This window comes from Diprion similis, chromosome 7, assembly GCF_021155765.1.
Source record: "Diprion similis isolate iyDipSimi1 chromosome 7, iyDipSimi1.1, whole genome shotgun sequence".
NCBI lineage: Eukaryota > Metazoa > Arthropoda > Insecta > Hymenoptera > Diprionidae > Diprion > Diprion similis.
In genome coordinates, this window is record NC_060111.1 from 5,637,307 (window position 1) to 5,656,723 (window position 19,417).

The 19,417-nt window shown below is 37.5% G+C and overlaps 2 protein-coding genes across 7 annotated transcripts; one reads left to right on the plus strand and one right to left on the minus strand.

Annotated features, from left to right (window-relative positions):
• Nucleotides 1-524: 524 nt before the first annotated feature.
• On the minus strand, nucleotides 525-18,597 carry LOC124408283 (ATPase H(+)-transporting accessory protein 2). 3 transcript variants are annotated; one of them, XM_046885124.1, is made up of 7 exons: nucleotides 4,526-4,683; nucleotides 4,195-4,322; nucleotides 3,259-3,489; nucleotides 2,823-3,137; nucleotides 2,484-2,576; nucleotides 843-951; nucleotides 525-608 (listed from the first exon to the last, which is right to left on the minus strand). In XM_046885124.1, exons 1-7 carry the CDS (start codon nucleotides 4,566-4,568, stop codon nucleotides 529-531), a joined length of 999 nt encoding a protein of 332 aa, XP_046741080.1. In that variant the 5' UTR covers nucleotides 4,569-4,683; the 3' UTR covers nucleotides 525-528. The 3 variants fall into 3 exon arrangements, with proteins under 3 accessions (XP_046741080.1, XP_046741082.1, XP_046741081.1); XM_046885126.1 differs by lacking the exons at nucleotides 4,195-4,322; nucleotides 4,526-4,683 and adding an exon at nucleotides 18,592-18,597 and having other exon boundaries at nucleotides 3,259-3,487; XM_046885125.1 differs by lacking the exons at nucleotides 525-608; nucleotides 843-951 and adding an exon at nucleotides 1,948-2,313.
• On the plus strand, nucleotides 7,195-14,775 carry LOC124408285 (acidic leucine-rich nuclear phosphoprotein 32 family member A). 4 transcript variants are annotated; one of them, XM_046885127.1, is made up of 8 exons: nucleotides 7,195-7,461; nucleotides 11,161-11,304; nucleotides 11,469-11,588; nucleotides 11,677-11,789; nucleotides 12,091-12,197; nucleotides 12,630-12,706; nucleotides 13,023-13,140; nucleotides 13,957-14,775. In XM_046885127.1, the coding sequence occupies exons 1-8, from the start codon at nucleotides 7,414-7,416 to the stop codon at nucleotides 14,016-14,018; spliced, it is 789 nt and encodes a 262-aa protein (XP_046741083.1). In that variant the 5' UTR covers nucleotides 7,195-7,413; the 3' UTR covers nucleotides 14,019-14,775. The 4 variants fall into 4 exon arrangements, with proteins under 4 accessions (XP_046741083.1, XP_046741084.1, XP_046741086.1 ...); XM_046885128.1 differs by having other exon boundaries at nucleotides 13,960-14,775; XM_046885130.1 differs by having other exon boundaries at nucleotides 7,196-7,461; nucleotides 13,023-13,125; nucleotides 13,960-14,775.
• Nucleotides 18,598-19,417: the final 820 nt, after the last annotated feature.

Consider the following 19,417-nt stretch of genomic DNA (forward strand, 5'->3'; position numbering starts at 1 on the left):
ACAACTAACATAGAATATCGGCAATCTAGATTGAATTTAAATATTACTATGAAATATACATGATATTATTATTATAGTTATCATCATCATCATCATCATCCATTCCTAAATAACATAATTCACAGACATATTATTTACTTCCTTCACCTTCGTGCTAAATATCTACATACATTGATCGCTAAACTTACATATTAACATATTTATACTTATCATTTAAACTCGAGGTATGAACTTATTAAATTAACCATATTACGTTATGTTTAACGACAAGGAATACTGGGCAATGGGCTGTGGTATGACGTATCCTCGTTACCTACGATTCCTCATTGATGATGGTAAAGTCACTCTAATACTTTCCTCAAACTCGAATAAGGTGTTGGAAACGAATTTAATGATTAAATCAATATTGATACATTTTATAAATATGGAATTTACAATTTACTAGCAACTATAATTGTGTCACACTTTGAAGCGGACATTTCTTTCCACATCACGATTCTTCGATATCACTGATGGATGTTTTCACATTTAATTATCTTTCTTCATCCTGTTGGAGGTCATTCTGTAGATGATCGAGTCACGTCCCGGATCCATGTCAGCGATAGTAACTGTGCAAACAGATTAATAATTATGGTTAGATTATTAAAAATATTAAAAACTCTACTATTACTCTCTTACGCAGTCTTGAAGTCAATATTTCTCTACTTAAAGTCAAACAATATTCGGAGCATATTATGAAATATACGAAAATTAAAAAATAAATATCAACGTGGTTGAAAAATGTGAAATCACCGATTCTTTGTGTGATGTTAAATTGAATGACAACAAAATAAAAAACATACTGCAAATGGCGATCAATGAGAAGACGAAGGCTACTCCAAACCACAGGAAGATGGTGAACATGACAGGATAAGTTTCGTCATACTCTTTGGAGGGGTTGACGTCAGCAACCTGCAACAGACAACAGACAGTCCTAACGTGTTTTGTGATATACTTACTAGTTCTGAACAATCTTTCTCAAGCTTTTGTTCTAATACTTGGGTACTTACCAATGTTAAACAATATTGTCTACGTCATTTTCTCACTGCATTTCATTACCTTATACTGCATACTAAGTCATATAAGTATCTATGTAGCGTGATTAAATAAAATTCTTACTAATACTAGACAGTTAAATATATAGATAAAAAGACTGTAGAAAACAATACAAATGCAGCACAGTGAATGATGAAGTAAAAGGTGGTAGACAAAGAGATAAATTTTATGGCTAATATTAACAAATGCTATGTAGGTAATAAAGGTAAGGGAACATCTTCAATGCAGGTATACAGGAGAGTAGTATAGATACAATAGTATGACAAATATGTAGTTGCGACTACTACAAAGTTCGAAGTTACTATTAAAATCTAGTAAGCAAATATCTAAATAATGAAAAAATAATCATAAGTAACACATGCAGATTTATACGAGTAAAGAAACACTGGTTTTAAGCATAGAAAGAAAGAGAGAATACTAATAATGTGGCATGCTCGTATCACTGATCCAGATAACAATCAGCTAAAAACTGTACAATTGTTACGGTTCAACAGTTTTTTTTCTCACTAGAGGAATAGGATTGTAACATAACATTATTTAAAATATTGGTATAATAATCGTTCTAGTTTCACAGGATGATAAACGTAAATAATAACAAACTGAATCTCTAACAAACAAACTAAAAACGCTTGAGATTGGTTGTCTTCGACGATTTGTTCAAATTTTATCCAAAGATAAACCTTCATGATTACCGTACAAGTTAGGCGATAGAAAGTTGTTCTTAGCAACCTGTGAAGTATGCGATCTGTTCAAGCCAACACCGTGTGCGCCAAGACTTTGTTTACACCAGTAATTTGCACCACATTATTGCTGTATTAATAATAGGCAAAGTTTTCATACGATCCCAAGATTTATGTACTTTCATGAAAAGATGAAGTACAAAAATCAAAATGATTTGCATAACGTGTAGTTTCTCTACAAAAATGCCAACATAAATGTGTGATTGTGAGAAGTGAAGCCTTGCATTTAGAGTTTTGAGGTGTAAACAAAGTTGTGGCGTGATAATAGAATGAAACAGAAGATCTAGTAAGATGGTTACGACTGCTAGAGGATTTATTAACCAGGATACAGCTGGATGAAATAAAAGAATTGATCAGTAAAAAGATTGAGTCGTTAGTATAATATTTGGCTGGGTAACGATTCTGAGATGGAAAGAAGGCAAAGACGAAGTGAGGAGTGAATCCAACCAGCCAGCTTTATCAGCAGCTTCTTCAAAAGCTGAAATACCACACCAGACTTTGCATCATTACATATGAGCTGCTGATTTCCCTTCTAGAAATTCTCAATATAATGTCGTTTTTCTTATTTATATGTGATAAGATAAGAATCTTTGACGATCTATGAATCATTAACATCTAACTATTCGATAAATAATACGTTCTACTGACCGTTATATTGTCAATGCTTCTAGTAACTTCGTCTCCTGCAGCACGCGTGTGTCGAGCATGAGAGGCATCGTTTGTAAATGCAGCGATGATTACCTGACGGAAAACAAACAAGAAAAAACAATCTATATTTAATTTTGTTTCTTTTATAAGCAAACTCTTTTCTATTCATTTTTACATAAAGATTCTATTACAAAATGAACTTTGAAATTGGCCGTCAGATTTTAGATTTTTGAAATAATCTATTTACAGCTACGAGTCATCACCACGAGAAAAAAGCATGTGATTTCAATAAACAGTTAAATTAAATAACTAGATAAACACAATGGACCGTAAACAAACCTTTCCTTTGTAAGCATCCATGAATGCGCTACTGAGACGGCTGAGAGCATTATTGAGAATAGCGAAAGCTTCTTTAACTGCAGCTGGTTGATCTCTGTGAGCATCGATTACAGCCGGAAGTGCGGAGACGACGAACCAGTAAAGATCTGCTTTGTCATCGACAGTTATTTCTTGCGATACTTTCTTTGTGAGAGCGTCAAGCAGCTGTGTTTGTTCCAAAAATTCTCTGTCCCACTTATTTTTTACACTAAGCGATTTCAAAGATGATTCATCGATTGGTGTAACTTTCAACTCCCCAAGAACGGATTGTCCCAGCTGGAAAATGACCATAAAATATATACAATCACGACAGATTCCCCATTCAAGCGACACTCTGACATGAAATATAATAAAATCACAACTGCTACATAATTTGCTCGATTTATGAAATACATACAGCATCTACGCCATCTTCAAGATTAATTCTGATAAGCGTTTTAGATTTGTCACGCTCTTCAAGACGACCACTCAAAGCTTGCCATGTCGTTTCTTCTGACTCATCTTCGATCAGAGGGTAATGTTTACCACTGGGTGATTCAATGGACTTCACACCTTCTACGGCAACAACGACTACTGCCTCAGGTAGATCAAAGATGTCGTTGATTGCCATTCCATCCCACGAGCTTCTCTGGAGAACAAGATTTCACTGTTTTAGATTACTCATAAAATTTAATGCTTGTTTGTTCATCAGGAAGATAAAAATTAACTATTAGTTAGATGCAATTCACAAGTCCCATACAATATCTTGAGGTGTACTTCAATTATTCGTTGTTTCGTAAGGCGATACTTCAGGTAATTGGTATGATATACATCAATACAGTAGTTAGAAAAATTGAGCCAATTTTTGGAAAAATTTATCATCACGAAACATATCAAGCTATTTTAAATTCTCATATTAGGCAGTGAGACATGAAATTAAACAGTTCCTTTCATGTATCAATATTTGCTAACCCTTCTACTCTAAATATATTAACACAAATTATACTCACAGACTCTAATTTGTTGACAAATTTTCAGAGAATTATATAGTACTACAATCATACAAAGCTGAGCATCGGGTTTGAAATAGCTTTTGGATAAATAGGATAGTCTAATTAACCGCAATGAAAATTCAAAAAACAAATCACCCTATACTCAACTGACACGAATTTACAGATCACACAATGCAATTGCAAAAAATATAGTAACGAGAGTAATCATGCAACCAAAAAATGTTACGATAAGCTACCAGCTCTCTGAAAAAAAATGCTGTCTTATGAAAGTTGCTTAGAATCAGTAATACGGTTGGATCATAGGCAAAGAATCGATGCTCATTTTCCTGCTAGTAACGCACCAGTTTTGGAGTGTTTCCAAGCGCTGCAGTGAAAACTTCAGTCATCACGGTTTGACTGAGTTCCTCTTCTCCACGGAACGTCACACTCTCTGGGCTGTGCAAGATAGTGAGTTCCCCAGCGGCTTGAACTGCGTAAAATAATTTTTACGGTGAAATAGAGAAAAGGTGGTGAAACATACTCCACAATGAATATTTACACAAATTGCTCGGAATTAGGATATGTCCAGCATTTACTGACACGCCACACCCCCTTTTACCATCAGTCATTGCGGGGCGATAAAATATAATTTATAACCACGTAATGTTGAGGTAATTAATATCGACAACTTACCTGCAGCTAACGTGACAGCCACGCATAATATCTGCCGGAACATTTTTTCTACTTTCTTGAGAATCTGATAAATTGAAGAATGAATAATACCTCTACCTAACCCTGCTCTGCCCCAACTACGATCATGTGATAGTGTCGAGTGAAGTTGGCTGTGATCGAGCGCAATCGCCTGTTCGAGTTTCGATATTCGTATCGACGATGTGGAGGGGCCGTGCGGGCATGAAGTACGTGCTATACGAAGAACTGCATTCATTTGTTTCTTTCTTTAATGCGTTGTGATTCTTGGCATTTGAATAACGGCATTTCGCATCAAAATACTACGATGTTGGTTGGACACTTATAAAAAACAACCAATAATTCGACAAATGTTATTTTTCTTCTTTCTATGTACTGTTTGATTATCACAGCAGAGAAAAAATGGGCAGATTCAAAATGACCAACACTTCGCGGGCTCGCATGTTCACTGGGCCATACACTATCTGGTGGTGGAAATTGGAACTGTGGTAAAAAATCTCGACTGAGGTGAATGCATTATCGCAAATCTTCGCCCTGCTATTGGTGGAAATATTTGGAGACATTTCAAAGTGTTTGGGTAAGTAATAAGTAAGCGCACGTGACCGCACGTGAGATGGTTACAAAATGTAATCTGTAATGTGGGCAACGAGGGAATCTTCAGGTTAGGATATTCCTTTGCTGTCGGATACAATAAAGGAAAAATATCAATCGTTGAAAAACAGGTGACATGATTTTTAGAGTTCGGTATTTTTTCCAAACATTTTCTTATAAATTACGTCAAAAGCTGAGCCGCGTGCACCTATCGAATCCGGAAACGTCACTCTCGCCCTAATAGCGTTCGATTTCAACTACCCACATTTGTATGATTGTAATACATGTTAGTCTTTAACCATTTACATAATTGCCATTCATAAGACAATATACTATAAACTGTGGCGCTAGGAACCCTCAATTATGAAAGACGTACTCAGCGAACGAAGAAGAATTTAATAATTCTAAACTTTCATAAAGTTATACTGTTTTCCTGTTGAATTCATCCCGTATATAAATCCGATGTATTTAAAATTTCAAATTGTGGTAATTTCGTTCCACAATCAGTTAACATTTAGTTTCTCATGAAAAAGCACTTGCATATGCTTCAGTCTGCAGCAGCGAGCTAACCCAACGTCCTTGAACTTGGGGAAGAGAAAAACAGCAATGAAGAAGTAATTAACGTTGAATATGTTTATTTGATATCAACCCACATTAAATTTCACAGATTATACAAATGGGACAGTCTTTTGAGGTTGACTGCAATTTACAACACAAATGCGGCATACGTATAATATAAATAGGATTACAACCATACCCGATTAATACGCATCCATGAATGAACTACTTTTATCAAACTATTACACTCCAAACGTCTTCAACTATTGTTTGATCCAGAATTACCGCATGCATCAGACGAGTGATAGGAGTTTAGAAGGGGTTGTTCTTGATGTGATATGGACGTCAGAGCGGTCCTTCACTCCTTCCACCTTACTTTCTAGCTACACGTAGGTATGCCATCGGTTCATCGGTGTATACCTATTCTTGTTTGTGTGTACATACATATTTTAAGTTGTTCTGCGCAGGTGCATCGCGTATGCGATGCGCAGATGCACGGCGTTTGCTTTTCTCGCAAGTTCTTCGCCTGCGAAGAATCTATTCACAATATCCGTTTTTTGAATGATCGATATAAATGTTACAACCAACTGCTGTACCATCAGAACTATCGTACGATAATCGTGTATGATAAATGTCTGGTTTAATAAAATCCACAACTTGTCGGCTTCATTCAAAACGATGTACGGCAAAAAGTACACGTAAACAGGCATATTTTTATCCTCATTGAAAATCGTTCGGTTCGTGGTAAGAAAAGTAATTAGAATCGCAGTAACGAATAAAAATCACACAATATGTCGAGTAGAAATTAAGAAAAATAAAAACCAACCAGGTATTTTTCACAACAACGTGAAATCGACGTTACATTAATGTAACGTCTAAGCTGAAAAATGTATAAAAAATCATATACATGTATAAATAAAGTTAAATTGAGAGTGAAAAAAAAAAACAATATTATTCCAATTCTCTTCCCCTCTTGCGACGAGACATCGATTCTTGGTTAACGCTTTATCGGCATTAGCGCTGCAATTACACGTACCTACACACGTATTACACGCATGAAGCGCTGTGTCGAGTGCTAATTACCGGCGACCGTGCCGCATCGGTCAGCCTGTAGAGTCGATTGAATCTTACGTAACAATGCAGATAACTCGAGTTAGCTTTTCTCTCGAAAATTATGCAGCTGTGATCGTCGTTTGTAAGTTATGAAAATGAGGGTTTAAAAAAAAAAAAACCGTTCACCAGAACTAATCTTCTCGCCCGCGACATCGTGCATTTTCATCACTCTCGTTCAGCAGGGAAAGATGAGGGCGAAGTGGCCGAGGAGGGGAAATAAAAAACGTAGTCTACCGGTGCTACACCTTGTTGGTGCGCTTCGGCGCCGACAGTTGGCGACACTGGCGCCGCGATGGAAGCCGCTCGGTGATTGGTCGCTTCGAAAGTAGTCCCAGACATGTGTTTCGTTTCCCGCATTTCCCGCCTCCGAGGTTGTTATTGTGGGGGGGCCCCTCTAGCCGCTAGGCCAGGATCGAACCGCCGTTGGGTTGGTTCTTCGGTGCGGTGGCTCTGTCTGACTGGCGACGACCCGTCCGTCCGTCATTCCCGGTTTGAAAGCAAGCAAGGTTGCGGAGACTCGGGACAACGACGTTGTTACGACGCAGCGTAGCGCGGTGCAGTGATAACTTAGTGCGGTGTTGTATACTTTTACTCGCGTTTAACTGCCGGCCATGGAGAAACGGATAGAGCTTGAGAAGCGGGGTAAAAACCCAGGCGAAGTAAGATTCCATAGATTTTATTTTACTATTCAACGCATCGCACTCGTGCGGGCTCGTTCGTCGCTTATGCGATTGCTTTCTTCTTTCTTTCACTTTTATCTATCCTACAGCCATCGTTGCAGAATCGTAACGAGTTTTCTGTGTCCATCTCGTCCTCACGCATTTTTACGTTACGTTTGCTCGCTATTTTTTCCTTCCCCTTTCTCCTCATCCTCAATGTTTTTAATTTACCATCTTATTTTTATCCATGCCTGATTGTGCTCGTTGATCAACCCCCCCCCCCCTCCTCTCCCCCCCTTATATTTGTGCCCCAATTTTCCTTTCGTTTCTCCCGTTTATTTCACCCTTGGATCATCTGCTCGATAACAATCGTTACGATCAATAGCCAATTTTTCTAACCCTCGTACGTGTAATTTGGAGCAGCTAGCCTCCTTTCGGGCATGGCGTAGTTCGTTCGCATCGAGTGTCTCGCTTCTAACACGCTGCCGCTGCCGCTACTCGTCGCAGGCATACGTGTGTGTTGTACCCACTACCGGGTGCATCAACCACTCTTATTTCCCCCATTTCGAATGGCTGTTTCAAGGGCAAATATTTTCTGCATATGGAAGAAGAATTTCGCACTGCTTCCGGGATCCACGTTCCTCTTCTCACCCCTTCATGCGTGCTAAAGGAATTCTAAATTCTCGAATTTTCTTCTCCTAATCTAGCCACCGCTCGCACACACCTGTCCGTAAAATTATTCGTGCTGGATTAATTTACCTCCGGGAACGCGGCAGCATCTCCTCTCTATTAATGTACTAACCGCGCTGTTGCTCCGCGCGTTGTTGATAAATAAATAAATAAATATTTTCCGACACGAAAGAGGGGAACATATGCCTCCGACCAATGGCAGGTATTCATTTACTGCTGCAGGTCTGTGATGTGGCGTGTGCGGTGGGATTCGGGATAACCTACGCTACAACGCTGTTGCTCCATTTATCCCCGCGACAATGAATTTATTCAATAAAACTTATCCTACGTATGCGCACACGAACGGAAACATTGGACAGATTACGTCCGTAGATTACCCGAAGTATTTCGTCCCCGGTCCTCCCAAAGTCCGTGTACAAGTGATTTTCGATGGCGGCTTCAGGGCGGCGGGGGGGAGAGGGGGGGAGATAAATTTACGAATTAACCAAATTACTTTGAAAAACGATAATTTATGTAGTCCGATTGTGCGTGTGTCAAGTGTCAATTAATTTGTGCAGCATACGACACGCCGCGCCATGATGCTTATTTGTTGAGTAACATATGCAACGTATATACATACCTGTACATGTTCGTACATGTATTTGTATCTACGTACATACGTGCATGCGTGCAACGCTGCCCGTTTGATCGAGTTCTCTCGAACTCTGTAACGAATATGCTATCGCTGCAAAGAATTAGCCGATGATAATCATTTCAAATAAATTTCCATTTTTTTTTTTTCTCTTATTTGCCGGGCGGGTATTTAGACGCTGCAAGCGAGCCGGGGGTGGGTGTCCCGCTGCCTGCGTGCGGCTTCTCGTGCCATGAGGTGAAGATGCGCGTGCGAATGGACGCCGCCATGGCTTCGAACCGCACACGAGGAGGGCAGACATGTTGAACGCTTATTAGATTTGCCGCGTTCTTCGCTCCCTCTCTCCCTCCCCCTCTCGTATCTGCAGGCGTAAACAAAAAGGCGAGGGAGAAAAATGGCAAGAAAATTCAGTTTCGTTCTACTTCGAACCGCAGAGTGAAATCGATCATATTGACACTTATTCGGCGAGGAGCATCGGCCGCAAGTAACGATGAGAGAAAATGCGCGCGAAAATAAACGACGGACGGGAAAACTGCTGCGATTAAAACAAGGCATATCGGACGTCGGAACGACCGATGCTTGCGCAATAGTCACTCGTGTTTTAAGTCGCTCTAACAACAATTTTTACCGCCGGCCAGTGGATCTCGCGGCCATATTGGACGAGTCCACTTGCCGCTGGTTGATGCCGGCGCTACGCTAAGTGGCGGCACTGAGGCACCTCGCAAGCATAGCAGATCCGATCGGAAACAACGCCTTGTTTACACGCTCGGAATGCTTGGATCCGGTCGCGAGCTCTCCTCAACACGTTGTTTCTTCGACTCGGAATCGATCTGCCCCAGAAAATTTATTTCATTTGGTTTGTAAAAAGTACTTGGTCGAGAGTCGTCGTTTCTCCGCATGGTTGTAACATCTCGAGAGTTGGATACATGTATTCGTTTCGTCACGTGGGCGTCAGCCCGTCGTTCGGCAATTGCAGCAGTTTCGTTTCGTTTCGTTCCGTTTCGTTCGTTCGTTCGTTCGTTCGAAGCTTCGACGACGGCTGCTCAGTTTCTTCTCCTCGTCCCCCTCTACGACCCCGCCCCTCTCTTTCCCACACTGCTCTGATCAACTTTGTATGTACATGTACGTAATTACTTATGTATCTCGCTCCGTGCTGGACGGCTCTGTATACTGCGCCATCTGATCAATGCCGATAATAATTCTTCGATGCGGAGGTTTTCTTGGCTTTATTATATTAACGCCACGCGCCCAGGAAGCTAGAGACGAAATTTCACCCGGTGCAGCCAAGACTCGCTTCTCCTTGTTATGTACTTACTTATTCATCTTTTCATTATGTTTGACCGAGCGTCGCGTGCCGTGGCTAGTCTGTTACCGCGCCTCGCTTGATATTCCGTGATGCCGCTAAACGTGACGCGGCGTGTGCCCCACTCTCTTAACTCCGATCAATAAAATAGTCCCATCTTTAGCGAAAATTGATCTTATACCTGCCTATTCAAATACACATTATACATTATGAGTTTGTGCATGGTTCGTTCTCGCCGTGCCTGCCTCGTGCCGAAGTCACGTTTGTAGGATGCGGATTAATTGCGCAGATTCGTTTCCTCTCCGCCGTACGGCGTCGATCTTCTCTGATTCTAAACAAATTTTTTACCAATAAGATTTTTATCATTTACAGATTCATGTCTCTAGGCGATTATTTACATATTGTATAAGATGGAAAATTTTTTATCTTGTCTTTACAAACTAGCTAATGTTTCAGGGTTTTTATCAAAATTTCATTGAGATCGGTAGAACTGAGGAAACTGAGGAGAGTAGATTAGAATTCTAAAACATTGTCCTTTTTCCCAACCATCACTAAACTATACTATAACAAATACTCGATTCTGAGCATTACTCGGCACTAGAATTTGTCTTTGTTATTATATTCGCAGGTTGATTTATGTTTTTCTATAATAACCATGGGCAGAGTAACTTGTGGTAGTTAGTTTTATTTCAGATAAAATTCTCCGTGTCATGCATTCGTTTTCTTTTTATGTATAGAAAATCTGGATATCACGGGAAGTCTAGAATTTGAAAGTTTGTTACAAATTTGCAACTATCATTATTAATTTCTCTTCTTGTTTATCGATCATAGAAAGGGTAGGAAGGACGACGATCGTAGATGAACCTCTTAAGAAATTTGAAAGACAGAAACCTGGGATTTAGTTTCTTAAAGTTTTAGTTGATGATGTACAACCTACAGCATTGAGATTCGGATTCTAAATCGATAAAACCTGAGTAATCAAGCTTCAAACTGTACTCGCGGCATTTTAAAGCAAATACTGAGACATGTTCGTTCTGATATGTTCATTACTTAATTGTTATTTTTTCATTTTTAGATAACAGAGTTTGTCCTGGACAATTGTAGGAGTACAAACATTGTAGGTTTGACCGACGAGTTTGTAGCTCTGAACTCACTCAGTCTCATTAATGTGGGCCTCACAAGTCTCAAGGGATTTCCTAAGTTACCAAATCTGAAGAAGGTAATTCATTCTAGATCGTTGGACATTTATAACATAACTGAAAACGTAGCCCTCAAACTTGAGTAGAAGATTATAATCCTATTATTGTGATGTGCTTTGTTCATTACTTTTTTTCATTACTTTTCTCGTACCTGAATACTAATTACTGATCTTTATTTCACCAGTTGGAGCTGAGCGACAACAGAATCTCTGGAGGTTTGTCCCTTCTAAGTACCAGCCCTAAATTGACTCACCTTAACCTCAGTGGAAACAAAATCAAAGACCTTGACACGCTGCAACCCTTGGTAAGCACAGTTTCGACAAATATCTCTCTTTAAGTTCCTGTTTGCTTGAGGAAATGCAGCACCTAAATTGATTGTTAATTTTTTACAGAAAGAGTTCAAAAACCTGAAGAGTTTGGACCTGTTCAACAATGAGGCAACATGCATGGACAATTACAGGGAAAAGGTTTTCAGCCTTATCCCCAGCTTACAGTATCTCGATGGGTATGTTTCTCAATTATTTAATATAATTGTATTATATGCCATAAGTGTGTAGCCACCAGTTAGTATGAATGACAAATATCAACATTGACGCAAAAAAATAAAGGTGGCAGTAACTTTTTCCTCGATATTCGCTCTGAAAATAACTTGTTCTCAGTCTTAAGATTGAAAGAACTATTTCACTTGTTCAATTACACTAGCACCGTAGAAGTTTGACTGATAATCTTCATAGTATTAGATTTTCTGGATGTCAACAAGTGAATTGTCATCGTTAATATCGAATTATACCATTTGGTGGTTTCAGATTCGATGTCAACGATCGCGAGGTTGATGACAGTGAAGGTGAAGATGATGAAGTGAATGGAAATGATGACTGCGACGGTGATGCCAATGAAGATGACAGCGACGAAGGTATGCAAAGTATTGTTAATGCGGAATATACATCAATTTGGAAAAATTGAAAATATTAGAGAATTTTGCACAAGTATTGAAAGATTTCATATTATTTTTATCCTCTCTTTGTGAAAAGTTTACAAACAAATTAGTGTCGAAATTTTCTGCTCTTGTGTAAACAGTACGCATAAGACACACATCAGAACTAGTACGTAAATGTCAATAAATGATTTTAAAAACTCATTCTCCTTTGTACGCTGATGAATAAGAGATTTTCTGGAAAATTTGAAGATTCTACCGATTGTCAAAACAGTTGAGTGAATCATTTCTAGAGAAACTTCCATGAAATAATACACCTACTAAATCTTTGAAGCAATTGTTGGTAGAGATTAAGTCATTATCAAAACTATTGAAATATCGTATTTGGTAACACTATTGGCAATATTTTAGTTTCAGACGAGGAAGACGACGACGACTTAGACGAAGAGGTTGTCGCTTTGGATAGTGTATACAAAGATTACTTGGACGTAAGTTTGCGGTGTCTTATTGCTTTTTTATTAACACTTAATTTCTCATACTGCACACAACTGAGAGAAGATTCTACTCAAGACATTTATCTAAAAGTTTGACTTCAAAGAGTTGCAATATGTGTCATAAAATGTCATCAATGTATCTACCTGACCTCTAATGGACTCATGATGAATATCACGTTCTAAATCATACAAAACACTATTCTATGTGCAATATTGGAAAGCACTTGGTCTTCGTGTCTTAATTATGGGAAAACTTGAATTTTGCCACATGTTTCATTTTCCAAATCATGTAATTGATCTTCAAATACAGGATGATAGTGATGAGGAGGATTATATCGGAGGAGAGGAGGAAGAGGATGCTGAGGAGAACGACGATGACCTTGATGAGGAGGATGGTCAAGAAGAGGACGAAGGTAGGAAACCTTTCGATGATCTCTATTGCTTGAATCGTAATTTCTCAGAGTTTCACTAACTGCGAAATTTGTCATGATTATAGAGTTCCATTTCAAATCAAAAAATTTGAATCAACAATAGTTATATCTAATCAAAGCTTGATCATAGAAATAATTACGTTTCTGAACAGTGATTTGACATTAATATTTACAGGCTTTCTTAGTATAACTTAGAGGTATATAAAAAAAAAAAAAAAAAAAAAAAAAAAAAAAAAAAGTTGGAAAACATAGCAACGTTCGTAAACGTAATAAAAAGATTTACATTACTATGGATTTAAAAAAATAGAAAAAAAACCATCTACTTCGTGTTTAGCGCAAATTCTTTTCATATTACGATTTGTAAAAAATTGAATTTCATAATCATCTCAAGAACGAGAATGAGAGTCCAAATTTTTGGACTCGTATAAGCAAAACTATTTTCACTTTTTAAAGTACCTATATCTTAACAATCTTGTGCAAAGATGTTCGATTTACAGATTCAGTAGCATGAAATGCATTCCTTTATCAATTTATTATTCTTACTTCTGTAAAATAGTTAGGAAACAAACCAGTGGTCCTTCACAAATGTTGCAATTTAATTTATTATTAACGTATAATATCAGATAGCAGGTCGCAGGATAGTGGAGCATTTTCCAGCTCAAACAGCACCTGCTATTTTTTCTCATTTGATACTTACGTGCTTCCATTTCTTATATATTATTGTCTTTTCATAGACTAACGTAATAACAAATTCATATTATAACAGACATAGTTTAAAGAATGATAAACAAACGTTTAATTATTATTATACAGCAGCTTCACCTGCCCGAGGCAAGAAAAGAAAACACGAGGATGGCGGCGAGGTGGGGAACTAGAACCCCCTGCCCTCCGGAGTAATTGAAGCCGTGGAAAATGAGACGCCGTGTAAAATTCTTATAAATAAATATCAATAACTACGCCGCCGAGTGAATAGCTGGAAATCAAACCAATCGACCGACCAATGACAGACTACATGTAGTGATGTGAATTTATCATTGATTCATTGACTTGAGGAAGGGACAGGGGCGGAAGGGAGGGGGGTATTCGTCCGCGCAACTACAAATGTATAGGGTTTAATGCGTAAGCGAGAATTTGATAAGATTAAGGATAACTATATACGAATATGAATTGAATATGGATATGGGTATTTGTACGCAAAAGAGGAAAGGAAGAAGGAGAGAGAAAGGAGGAAAAATGAAGAAAAAAAAGAAATATGAAGCAGGCATACATAGGGCTGCATTCCAGCTAGACCCAACACGTTTTAGTTATACTAACGATATTTTATATAGAGTATATAATTAGAGAATTAGAAGTGTTGCTTAGTATGGAGGAATGGTAAGTGAAATCAAGGATATTATCGGATTGTCTAAGGCATGTGGTAAAGCGGTGTATTACACTCGGAGGGGAGCGTATTTGTCTGTTAGCTCCGGTCGGCCAAAGCTGGTCATGCTGGTATGCAGCCGTCGTTAATCAGTACTAAGGTTACGTAAGTTACATTTTAAATACATCATCATCATTATTATTATTATTATTATTATTATTAGTTGATAAATCTAGAAAAAAATGAGGATCAACAAATTTTGTACAGGTTTATAACACTCATGTTTCAGGTAATTCATGCCAATGTGAAAGATAGTTTCAGAGACAGAAAATAGAAAAATGCTGCAAAAATTTGTCCTCACTTAATCTCGAATTGAAAATTCGCGTGAAAGCAAACTAGTAAACGATCTAATGAAAAGATTGTAACTGAATCAAAATCGCTATAGCCGTAATTCCATTGTGTACAAACTTATTCGTTGCTTCTAAAAATTCATTTATATGGCTATCTGCTTGTCTCACGACATACAACAAATATCAATCCAAAATTTCTATAGATTTTCAGTCCACTATTATTAACGTGCAGTTCTGAATGTTTTGACTAGAGTGTGTTCCTAAGCTCTCTGAACACGGCTTCTGTCTGACACTGTTATTCATGGTACTTAGACACATCTTACTAGATGAGCTTTGATCGGACTGCGATCATTTTTTGTGAGGCACCTCAGTTTTAGAGCATAAAAAAAAAGAACGGATTGTACGTTAGTAAGTTGGAGTAGATTTTGGTCGGATGCCTGGCGGGTTCTGAGATTATACTGTACAATAGTCTTGAAGATGCATTCTTTGTATCATCTTCCATTTGAGTTTCGAATTTCTCCGCGTGTGTTTCTTGGAGATTAGGAAGACTAAATCTTATTCCTCCCACATTTTGTTCCTCCTGAGATGGTAGTTCCTTCTGGAAGATATCGGAAGCGTTGTCTTCCATGCCCTTGACAAAGAGTGCTGGTCAAGTACTAGAACATGCGTTATTGGATAAGTTTATAGATTCAGAGGAACGACCAATCAGAGAGACGGAAAACCCGTAAGTCTCTCTAACATTCTATCAAGAAAGATTTTTGCAGTGGAAATTGGAGAGACAGGGAAAGACGTTTGCATATTGTCTTCGTAATAAAATATGAACCGGGTAATGATTCAATTGTTCTGGTCATGTTTCAAGTCAGCAACGCGTTCAGGCGTAATCTCGATTTGAGAATCATGATTCTTCCACCATTAGATCGAGCAAGCAATTGAAGAGAACATTGGTCCTCCTGCCTTGTGACACAGAGTAGTATTATTTACACCGAGGCTCGCAGTTATAGTTATTTAAAGAAACTCTGAAAATGAGGACAACTGGAAAGATATCTGAAGAAGAGAAAACATAACGAATATTGTTACATACATTGAGAGATATTGATCATGTGTATGTGTCGATGAACACTCCTTTTATTACATTGAGAGATATTGATCATGTGTATGTGTCGATGAACACTCCTTTTATTTCTGTCTCTAAAATAATCAGGCGTTTATTCGTCGTCTCGCAAGGCATAATGGCGTGAATACAATGAATAATTATCATTATTATTGTTATTATTATTATTATTATTCTCATTGCTATTATTATTGTCATTATCATTATTGATAGATTACGATCGTATTACGATGAAGAAGCAGCCAATGTTTGCATCTGTGCTTATTCGCACAGCGTGCAATACATCTGTGCATGTGTGTGACTGTGAGTGTATGGATATACACATGCAAATATATTATACCGTTAGACTTGACAATGGGCGTTTAAAGTCTAGAAAATAAGGGCAAGATAGCTAGGCACAGGGTGAAAGGGTTGTAAAGAGGAACCGTGAGAGAGGGAGGGACGAAGGGCGGAGGAGAGAAAGAAAGAGAGAAAGAGATATCGGGGAGGTATTAAAGCGATTATTTAACATGGAGTAATACGTTTCAGGCAGAAGAACTTTGTGCAGGCTGAGTGTAAGATGAGTGCATAGAGGATGAGGATGTACGAAGAACGTATGACGCAGCTATCGGCGAGACTGTAGTAAGACAATTCGTAGACCGACTACTCGACCACATGACTTATACAGCAACATGCTAGTGCAAAAAGTAAAAGATCGGAATTGTACAGAGTGAAAATGCGAGTGAGTGAGAATCGAAATTTTATAAAACTCATGAGAACAAAAACAAAAGGAGAAGCAAAACTTGATATAGAAAAAAAAAAGAAAATGAAAAAAAAATAAATAAACAACCGAAAAGAAGAGAAGTGAAGAAAACGTTTGAGAAAAAATATATCGTAGATAATGATTCGAGGAAATGGCGCTAATTTGCCTGCCAAATTGGTTATATTATGGCCTTATCCAATTTTTCCAAGATTAAAAAAAAAAAAAAAAAAAAAAAAACAAATTTATATTAGGTATACTTACTACAATGGATTATTAACTATACATATTATGTGTACAAGTATGTACATGAATCCGTGTGTGTGTGCGTGCGTGCGTGCGTGTGTGAAAGAGAGAAGGGAAAAATTCACAAAAAAAAAAAAAAAAAAAAAACAAACAGAAAGAAAAGAAACACAAAGGAAACAAATGAAAATCACGATATGTATATCTGTAATTTGCAATTGCGGCTCGCGCGGAATCGATCGTATATACATATGTATACGTGTGTATGTATATTCGTTTGGAATAATCGACTTATAAATATTAATAATAATAATAATAATACTAATAATAATAAAAACATCAATTATCAGAATAGTAATAATAATAATAATAATGATAATAATAAAAATAACAACAACAACAATAATTGTAATAATGATAATGATATTTCCGCGCGTTCCGCGACGCAAGTTATACTTTTGTCAATTGTGATTTCGGATAGACCATTTAATTAAGAAATAAATTTTGTCCATCACCTTGCATTAACCAAGTACCTACATTACATCCGTGTATTGTCTGTCTGTTTCTGTTGTTAAAATGAATTTTTATCGTCAAGTTTGTTTATTTTGAGCAACCCTCATCACAAGATAAGAGAAAATAATTTATTAATAAAACCATTTACAAATGAATCCTTGGTGTCTGGTGTATTTAATCCGAGTTTCACCTGATGTAGTTTTTTTTTTTTTTTTTTTTATTTCATCGTCAATCATTTAATAGCAAAAAATTGATGTTTTTTCTGTTTCTTCGCGTATTCCTATGTTTATATGCTGTAGACAATAATATCTATAATTATTACTTTATCGTTATGTGTGTATACCCTATGAATTAAGTAATAATTACCTATCACGTATATTGTGCGCATTTTATGTTTTTGTATTCCATTTTCTAGATTATTTTGTTCCTAATAAATTGTTAATACGAATGAATTATCATTATATGAAATCCCGCAAGCAATGCATCGACGAGAAATTACATTTACGCTTTAATTACTGGCTGCGCAACGAAATTTAAAACATTTACGTAATAAGTTCCTCAACTTGGTTTCCATTCGTTTCATTTATAGGTTCAGTTTTAAAACCGTTAAATCTTCGAGGCAACAAAATTATAAATATTTGATTCGATAATCCGTTTTTCGTCACACAGAGTAAATACATTTAATATCTTAGGTAAAGTGCGATATTCATAAAAATGACAACTGGAAGCTAAATACGTTCAAACAAATTTTTTATTTTATTACTTAATTAATTACAGTATCATTTTGGGTCTCAAACTGACGAATTTTTCATTGTTAATTCAATCTCATAAACTAGTTATAACCCAATACTTATAATTTAGAAAAATAAACATTCGATATATTATTTCTTATGGATCGTAATCCTTGGACTGAATACAAATCTCATGAAAGAAAAATAATTGAAGAGCTGCAGCGTGTTTCTTCCACTAATATGTAACTACATTGCATAGACGATCGAGCTGCTCAGCGTAGCCAAAGAATATTGTATGTATGTATGTACGTCTTTCTTCAATGGCGTAGCGCAATATGAACAAATATGAAACAGTGGAATCGCCGCCATCTTATAGGGCATAGGGCCAACGACGCTGTGACGTCATTTTCGTAACATGTCAAGTGTTGTCACCATGGCAACGTAGCCAACCGCGGTTTGTTTACTTTTAACGTTTCAGTCAACGCTTTTGTTGCCAGATTAGATGAATTCCTCCTTTGAGAAGAAATTGAAAGCTGCCGAAGAAAAAATAGGCGGAAAAATTATTTGAAAGTTTTTTTAAAAGGAATTTGAGTAATTGTCAGATTTACGGTTCGCTCGCCGACTTAGCAGTTTTTACCGGCTTTGAAAAATTATATGAGCATGATCTTCTGCATAACGTAGGACGTTCATCTTTTGATCGAATCTTTCTTTTACAAATCATCGACGTAAGAATATATTTCTTACATCTGTGATATAATCATAAACAAACCTTTTAGGGGGTGCCACGGTGGAAAATCGTGAATCACTTTTTCTCAGAGTATATGTAGGGATGTTTCGGCATAGACACTAGATCCCAACTAAAACTCCCTAGGACAGAGACAGAGTTACTCACAAACTCGGCAGCGCAAGAGATAAAATATTGTTGAAGTACTGGGAGCTAATGTCGGAATGCACCAATAGGGGACTAGGAACAGAGTTCAGTGAGTCTTGTGCCGGCATGTCAAACACTGTTGAGGTTATGTAGCGACTCGACTGATGAGGTTGAGACAGGGTTGAGACGAGTTTTCTTGAACTACAAATGTGTGGCCGTACACAGAAAGTGCCAATGCAGAAAGTACCAATAACTCTTCCGGTGTCCACACGTGGAATCGGTTATATGTGCAAACGCATATTCGATTTGATCACCAGGCACGGCCTACTTGAACTGGACATGAAAGTTTGGCCTCT

What these genes read in the sequence shown, in the direction of transcription:
- LOC124408283 (XM_046885124.1), bottom strand. Translation starts at nt 4,568, where the DNA reads ATGTTCCGGCAGATATTATGCGTGGCTGTCACGTTAGCTGCAG. An exon ending in TTGGAAACACTCCAAAACTG is followed by an intron (nt 3,490 to 4,194) that starts GTGCGTTACTAG and finishes CTTGTTCTCCAG; the next exon opens with AGAAGCTCGTGGGATGGAAT. An exon ending in TGGATGCTTACAAAGGAAAG is followed by an intron (nt 2,577 to 2,822) that starts GTTTGTTTACGG and finishes GTTTTCCGTCAG; the next exon opens with GTAATCATCGCTGCATTTAC.
- LOC124408285 (XM_046885127.1), top strand. Translation starts at nt 7,414, where the DNA reads ATGGAGAAACGGATAGAGCTTGAGAAGCGGGGTAAAAACCCAGGCGAA. An exon ending in GGGGTAAAAACCCAGGCGAA is followed by an intron (nt 7,462 to 11,160) that starts GTAAGATTCCAT and finishes TTTCATTTTTAG; the next exon opens with ATAACAGAGTTTGTCCTGGA. An exon ending in CGAAGGTAGGAAACCTTTCG is followed by an intron (nt 13,141 to 13,956) that starts ATGATCTCTATT and finishes ATTATTATACAG; the next exon opens with CAGCTTCACCTGCCCGAGGC.